This window comes from Haliaeetus leucocephalus, unplaced genomic scaffold (assembly GCF_000737465.1).
Source record: "Haliaeetus leucocephalus isolate CR32 unplaced genomic scaffold, Haliaeetus_leucocephalus-4.0 Scaffold172, whole genome shotgun sequence".
In the NCBI taxonomy this organism is placed as follows: domain Eukaryota; kingdom Metazoa; phylum Chordata; class Aves; order Accipitriformes; family Accipitridae; genus Haliaeetus; species Haliaeetus leucocephalus.
Window position 1 is genome coordinate 196,657 of NW_010972608.1, and position 7,928 is coordinate 204,584.

The 7,928-nt window shown below is 40.7% G+C and overlaps 1 protein-coding gene across 1 annotated transcript in view; it reads right to left on the reverse strand.

Moving 5' to 3' along the window:
• Positions 1-1,720: 1,720 nt before the first annotated feature.
• The window catches only part of GPR88 (G protein-coupled receptor 88), a 7,545-nt gene continuing 1,337 nt past the window's right edge, over positions 1,721-7,928 (reverse strand). The window contains exon 2 of the mRNA XM_010563638.1: positions 1,721-1,894. Coding sequence (XP_010561940.1) covers positions 1,721-1,894 — 174 coding nt within the window. The remainder of the gene's footprint in view (positions 1,895-7,928) is intronic.

Genomic DNA, 7,928 nt, shown 5'->3' on the forward strand with positions numbered 1-7,928 from the left:
AGGTACAGCCGGAACGCCCAGGGCACCATGTATTGTACTGCAAAAGGGTATGGGCTTATCTACTACACTGACCATGCTGCCAAACAAACTCTCACATGTTTTCTTTGATCTCTGAGTAATAACTGCATTTTTTAAATATCCTTAAATTCCCAAACTCAGCCGAAGGGATGTTTGGCAAGGGATAAGAAGTTCTGACAAGTTTTGTTTGTCTCAAATGAAGTAAAGCCATAGCTCAAAAGACTACATATTTTTTTATTTATATACACATATATGTACATATAAGTATATAATTTTTCTTGAATGTTAATAAAAGGCTATATATATTTTAATATACACACATATATGTACATATAAGTATACAATTTTCCTTGAATGTTAATAACTCAGAAACAAAATATTCCCCCCCCCCCCCCAAAATCTCAAAATGTATTCGTGTTTGGGCTGACACCAAGCATGGGATACTACCATCTCAAAGATACATTTTTTAGCATAGTATGACTACATTGCAGAAGGGACTATAATTATAATCTTGACATTACCATAACGACCGTGGTTGCTATCAGGTGACAGGTATAATATAGATAATCAGTAGACAGTACAATAGCAATATTTAATGATTCATGAGATAGAAGAAAATTAATTCATGCCTTTACTTCAGCTCAGAGCCATCATTTGTTACATTTGTGTGTGACTTTCCCAATCCTGTTAGTATGTACATAACAGTTACAATAAACAGCAAAGAGCCAAGCAAGATATCTACTGTGGAATCCTGAGAGCTTTCATTTACTCATCATATACAATGAATAATTTTTGTGTTCCTATTTATCTCCTTTTTTTAGCATGATAGATAGTTCTACTGTCTCGTTTTAATACCATACATAAAAAGCTGATAGCCACAGTGAAAGCTATGAAAAGTGCCTTTGCCTTGAAATCAAACAGAAGCAGTAGTGAGGTTGTTCTTTTGTCTTCCCATGTTGCAGTCTACCGACTCTCTCATTTTATCAGCCTGAGAGAAATAACACCACAAATTGAAAAAAACTAATCTAGAGTAAAGGAAGATGCCCTGTTGAATGAAAGAGAGACATTTATGCTCACTGGAGGAGCTAACATGGCTGCACATTTCAAATCCTGCAAGATTTTACCACTACCTTTATAAAAAAAGGATTAATTGAAAGAGATTTTTTTATGGAAAATGACACTCCTGCAATTAAGGTATTCCAATATGTGTAGATAGCAACAGATGAAATGCAACAGAAGACAAAGGAGTAATACTCAAACATAGATATGAAGAAGTACTACTTATATCTTCACAATATTTCTGGTTATTACCTCTGTTCAAACCTTGCTGCTCCTTTCTCCACAGCTACAACACTGCTACAGCCATTTCACTGAGCCTTAGAATGAAAGTTGTGAAGTTTATAAAGAATCACAGAAACAGTGCTTTATGAAATGACATCAAAGTTAGTGTCTGAGGCTTTAGGGCGAGAAGAAAGTGTCCATCCCAGCACTGCAGTACACTGATGCAAAGCAGACAAAGGGGGCAGAAGAAAACAAAGAGGACATTTCACTGTGACATCTCAGTGGAACAAACATGAAGCAAAGTTTGTGTAATGCTTTGCAAAACTCTGGCTATTGTTTGATTCATCAACTTTGTCTCTCAAGCTCTCTTTCATAGTTTTCGTCTGTTGCTAATGCTCACTTCTTGGCTTTCAGACTGCCATCACACCTCCATCACATCACCAGCTTCAGAACAGATCAGGATGGATGCAGCTCTTGCCCGAAGCATATCTGCATTTTTTAATTCTGCCCTGAGACTCACAGGACAGGTGAGCTCTCCAGACAGCCTGAAGACATCTATTAAGAAATTTCCACCTGAGATGGCAGATTCATGAAGCTACGAATAAAATAACAAGATATCAAATATATCTCTTCAAGGTATGGTAGTTGCTGCTGTTTCTCCCCCCAGGATTGCACTTCCACTTTCCTCACTCAGCTGCTCTCTGAACTCTCACGAAGAGAGGGAACAGAAAGGCCAGGTCCTGCTGCAGTAATCAAAATTTGGCCTTACTGAGAAGCCCAAGCTGCACAGCCATATTTCACAAATATTAATACCTTCTCTAACAGCAATATCACAGGCAAACACCACCAGTGTGTCCATTCAGAAAACAGCAATGTGACAACCACCTACAGTATGGCTCTATGATAGCATTTTTCACCAGCAGCTGTTTCACTTTGTAGGGCTGCTCCTGAACACAAGGCGTCTTGGGTCTTAAGTGAAGCTTTTCAATAACAGCAGCTCCCTCTTTGTTCCTTGTACCTTGGTCATTGAACCACAGGAGCTGGTTCTGTCCAGTACGAATAAGAATTATTCTTTCTTCCTTTGTGTTTCTTTAATAATTAATACTAAATATGGTTTTCATCCGCTGTTGATTCTAGAGCAGCAGGAAAACTTTTGAAGCAGGGGATGATCTCACAGAAGTACAGAAAAAAAGGGAATTTAAAGAATGCTGAAAAATTTTGGCAGAGGCACATTTTTGTTATTCATCATTTCAACTCGTTGTCCCACAAAGGCATAGTTCAGCATGGTGAAGCCCATGGTACTACATAACTCCCTTGTTTGGCTTGAGCTCCCCCTCCAACAGGCAGTTTGCTTTCCTTCCGAACAACTCACAAAAGCTTATCTCTATACTTATGACAAGCTTGGTGTGGGGTTGCAGGTTAGATATCCTATAGTTTGCCCTAAACACCAGTTAACCTGCCTGGAGTGGTTATTATATTTCTTCAGAAACCCAAAGCTTCAGGCCAGAAAGCAGGCACAAGTGGTTTTTCTTCAGGATTATTTTGTTTCCAGTTTTTTAATTTCATGAATACCTGCCCAGACTAGGTGTAGTGCAGACGGCACAGGAAGCCTTGCCATATTGAACTCATTGACAATAAACAAACAAGGTGGCCCACACTCTTAAAGCAGAGCTCTTTTCCTTTAAGGTCACGTTTTCCAAGCCAGAAGAGACCATTAGATCACCTCGTATGGTAACAGATTGATCTGAATACTTGCGTAAGGGTGTGTATTCAGTAATGAGGTAACTTTTGATGAGTTAATCATAATGAGCTCTTCAGCTACGAAGTTTTTTTCTCCAGCCTTCAAACTATTTGTGACTTTTTCTATATATTACCCCTGTTTTTTACATAGCCTTAATCAAATGCAAGTATCTGTAAATACAGACACAGCATTTGTCCACTACTCTACACAGGAAAAAACCCACCTTCAACACCTACTCAGTTTTAAGTAGGAATTTAAGCACGTGGGATTTGTCCCTCAGTTCTTTTGTCTTAGTTCACATTTGTCTCCCCAAACTTACACTGCTCAGGGAGTCATGCCCTGATCAGCACTCAGTACTTTTCCCTTAGTGAAGGAAATTACAGAAAATACTGAAGAAAGGGAAAAAGAAGGAAAGAAAATAGACTATTACCCTGGTAAAATTATGACAGTGCATGGGAAGGATTGACATAAAAGAGCAAAAAAAGGTAGCTTTCTTAGAAGTTAAACAGTCACGAGAAAAGCTATTTTCACTGCCATTTGGGAAAGGGACTTCTGAATTTAAAGAATAGTGCAATAATCTAGATATGTGATTTAAGATGAAATAGAAAGCTAAAGTATATGTTGTCACTTTTTTCTTTAATGAAATGCTACACTTAAATGTCTTCATTTGAAAATAATCTGTATGTGGGTTTTTTTAAAAATAGCATCAGTTTGGTAGTTAGAAAAAAAAGGTTCACAGTGTGCTTATGGCTGACTGAATCTGGAGGTTAGCTAAGATGTTATTTCTGCTTGTAAGTCCAGTAATGCTGTTGAATGCAGTCTCCATAAGAATGCCGATGCAATTCATACCTTTAGTCTTTTTTGATTCCAGAGGTTAAAGAAAATTTGGTGGTGTATGGAATGCTTTGTTAAAAGAAGAAATTGAGACTACAATTGCATGTTTTTATTTATTAAGAAAAGCATAGAATTCTGTTTCCTCACATATATAAAGAATCAAATAATTTGAGACAGTTTCTTTCATCATAATCCCAGGCCTCTTTTGGCTTTCAGACTTTTCTCTGTCTTGTTTCTCAGGACCACACTGTTAGCGCTCCTGTCATGCTATCTTTATCTCCTCTTGTTGCACCTTCCTAGTTTCACTTTGCTGCCTGTACTTTTTTACGCACTTTTGTTTAGGGCAATGATTGTCCAGTTTTGGTGGAGGCTCATATTATTGTAGCTACCTGATTCCACAAAGCAGCTCTATGGCTTTTTACAACTATCTTAAATTAAGGGTAACTTCAAAAGATTTAATCAAAACTGTAACTTCACTAACACTCTCTGCAAGCAATTTTCACAAATAACCATATCACAATTTTACCTTCAAAAAGCAGGTCCCACATGTATTTCTGCACGGACAAACATAAACTGAGTGGCAGATTTACTTAGGCCATAATACACCAAATGGCTGTTTTCAAGCCACATCAGTACCACCAGCCACAATTTGTCCAGCCTATTACTAACTCCTAGCTGCTCTTGTTTCCAGAAGCCCTGAGAAAATAGCAAAGGAATAGGCACCTATTGCACATGAACAATGTGGCTGATCTGCACAACTGTATAATAAATCCAGTGCTTTAATGAGATCACACACCTCATCTAATATATGTGAACCCAGCTGACCAGCCATTCTAGGAAGGGCAGCTTTAGGCTGTGCTCAGACAACTTGCTTAGCACAACACCAGAGCAAAGCAGCAATTCAATTCAAGCATACCTTGCTTGAATTGCTGACAGGATTTCCCATCATCTTGATTTACACCTTTTGAAAGATTGTTTGGTTGAGACATTTTAAAGGATAATTGGCAACATATATCCCTTGCACCTGTAAATTAGTTGTTTGAGCATGACAGAAATTCATATTGAAGAAAAGTTGCCATTAAACTAGCAGTGGACATATTTGAATCAGCTGTAAAAGTAAAGCATAAAGCCAAAAACTGAGAGTCAGATCAATTTTCTCAACCAAGAAGCAGTACCACAGAGCCAGGAGAAGTTGAGCTAAGCCGAGCTTCCATTGCAATTTACCATGGAGTATTTACAATGTGGAAATACAGAGAATATGGCTGTAGAACAAGGCATACAGGACTTTTCTGAACAGTAATTTCTCATAGAAACTGATCTTAAATTGAGACAATTACTCTTTCTTAATTACTTTAAATTAAAATTCTTTTCTGTGTAATGCTATTTAGGTCACCTGAGTATATTAAAACAGTCAAAGATTTACAGTCAGATGTAATTACATCAAACTTTCCAAGGGATTTCCAGCTGTTCTCTGGAACTAATGCATAGCATAAGGATAGCTGACTGCAGTTTTGTACATGATAGCATTTTTTTATACATGTTTGCATCTAAAATGTAGTCTATATAAAATACAGGCATTTCAGATTTAACTTGCATGCTACTTTACAAGGGAAGAAGCCCAGAAGTTCCAGTTATCTGATGTTTGGACATTGAATTCTGAAACAGGTTATTGCTTTAATTCCAGACTAACATGTTCCATAGCCAAAAATGGGGGGCGGGGGGGACATGTTGTCTAATTTTTTGTTTTAAAGTTTGTTCTTTTGCTTATGGGCGCAGCACTGAGCTTTACCAAGTGTCTTCAGTTCCTTTAGCCATGGTAGGAAGTGGTGATGTGCATCCTTTTGTGGGTTCTAGCCTAAGGATTACTTTATAGTAGAACAGGGTCTTACCCCTGGACGGCCCTTGGTTTAGCTTTATTTTGGCAGTGATCCAGAGTATTTTCTGGAATTGATATAGGTGTGGTTGGAACAGTTTTCCTTCTCCATTTGCTGCAAAAATCTAGCAAAAGCACAGTCGCTGTGATGAGGATCAGAGATTACAACACTGATATAGTGGCTCCTCTGCTCTCCAAGATATGTGCACAGTGTTGATAAAAATAAATCTTGCATATCTTGTATGTTCATGTTTCCTTGCTAGCCCTCCCCATCTTTCTGATGCTGTCACTCAGTGGCACACTTGGTCTCTCACACTGTCTCCAAGATGGAGGAAGAAGCTCTCTGTAAGCCTCAGACTCCAGGAGACTTCTCTTACTTATCCACAGGTCCTTGCAAGTGGCTAAAGCTGTTTTCATGTTGATACATTTTCAGGATGTCAGGACAATTTATTTTTTTTTCCTTTTGAGGCCTTGGTTCCTTGTCTTTGTCAAATCCTGACCTCAAGAAGAATCTTTTCTGTGATGATGGCGCATTTTTTTATTTAGAAAAATAAAATATTGGTATGGGTATTTTAGATACATCTTTGTATCACTGATGCCTAACAGGTCTTAGACTTGGGAAATAATGAAATTCTTCCCTTCCTTTTAAAGCAATTTCTGTTGAAACTCAAACCCCATCAGGTAAGGCAAGCAAAGTGTGGAGCATTATAAAATATGGCCATAGGGCCTTTTATGTTATACCCGTCATGCTTGTCTCTTCCTTGTTATTGTCCCATCATTCAAACATCCTCATGAGAGCTGCCAAGCTCGTATTAGCATCTGTCACCCAATGCAACAAACTCTTGTGAAGAAATTTCCTATGTTCCCATGTGTCCATTCTTCTTCTCAAGATGGCATAATTTAGGTGATACTGCTCACGGATGCCCATGGATTCAGAAAAGAACTACCTTCTTCCAGCCTTTTGTGCCAAAAGGCAAACAGAGCACTAAGTATCATCACCACAATAACAACAGCAACTGTGTTGGAAAAGAAGGAGGAGGTGGTCAAGCAACAGAGAAGGAAACACAAGGATTTTAGGTCCATTCTTGGGAGGAATGAGGCTGCAGCACTCACCACCGCAGTTTGTTTCCCTTGCCACCCCCAGTGCGAGGAGCTGTCGCCTTTCCAAATGCCGCACAGAATCTGTCATTTTATATTTAGCAGAGGCTGTAAAAACGCACTTCAGCAATGCCGCATTTAATAGAAACACAATAAACTGGCAACTGAACAGGTGACAAGGTTAGATGGGTGACGCTGGCCTCCATGTTGCATTGTATTTTATCAAGTGCATTACCATAAGCAGAGGCCTTTGCCAAAACAGGCCTTATATAAAGAGCTTTCAGAATAAAATACCCAAACCAGATCACCACAAAGGCGTATGTGTTTTTCTTTTTAACAGTTTCCACAGACATCATCATCTGGAAGTTTGCCGGGGAAGGCTGAAGGAGGGCCTTGCGTGGAGCACAGAGATTAGGTAACCCGGGGGAAAGGAAGCAGTTCCTGGCAGATTTATTTTTTTGGCGTGTGCGTGTAACGAGACACTCGCCAGTTCTTCACAAGTGAACCTTGTGTTCAGGGAGCTCACTTCAAAGAATTACTTCAAATGCTGAAAGCATTACATGGATTTTATAAAACCAAACTTGCAGTAAGTCTCAAAAAAAGCTGTCTAGGTGCCTGTCTCATACTGAAATCTTCAAAGCATAACAACAGTTACGTACGTTGCCATATTTACCAGTTATCCCAGATTTCTAAATCCACCCCTTTTGGCCGAGTCCTGGCCGACACCTGGGGGCGGGCAGCTGCCGTGGGCCGGAGCGGAGCCGGGGGGCGACGAGGGCCGCGCTGCGGGCGGGCACGAGCCCCCGCCCTAGCGCCCGTCCCGCTGCCCCGGAACAGCAGCCGGCGCCTCGCGCTGCCCGTCAGCGCGGTGGAAGAGGGAGCGCGGAAGAGGCGCGCGGCGTCAGAAGGGAGCAACAGGAGAATGTGTAAAGGGAGGAGCGCTACCAGGGAGGGGGCCGGGGCGGCAGGAGCAAGGGGACCGGGCCTGGCGAGGGAGGGCGCAGGCGGCTCGGCTCCCCGACGCGAGGTGACCGCCGGCGGGGAGGGGCCTGAGGGGCCGCGGCTGCTCCCGCCCGGCGCGGG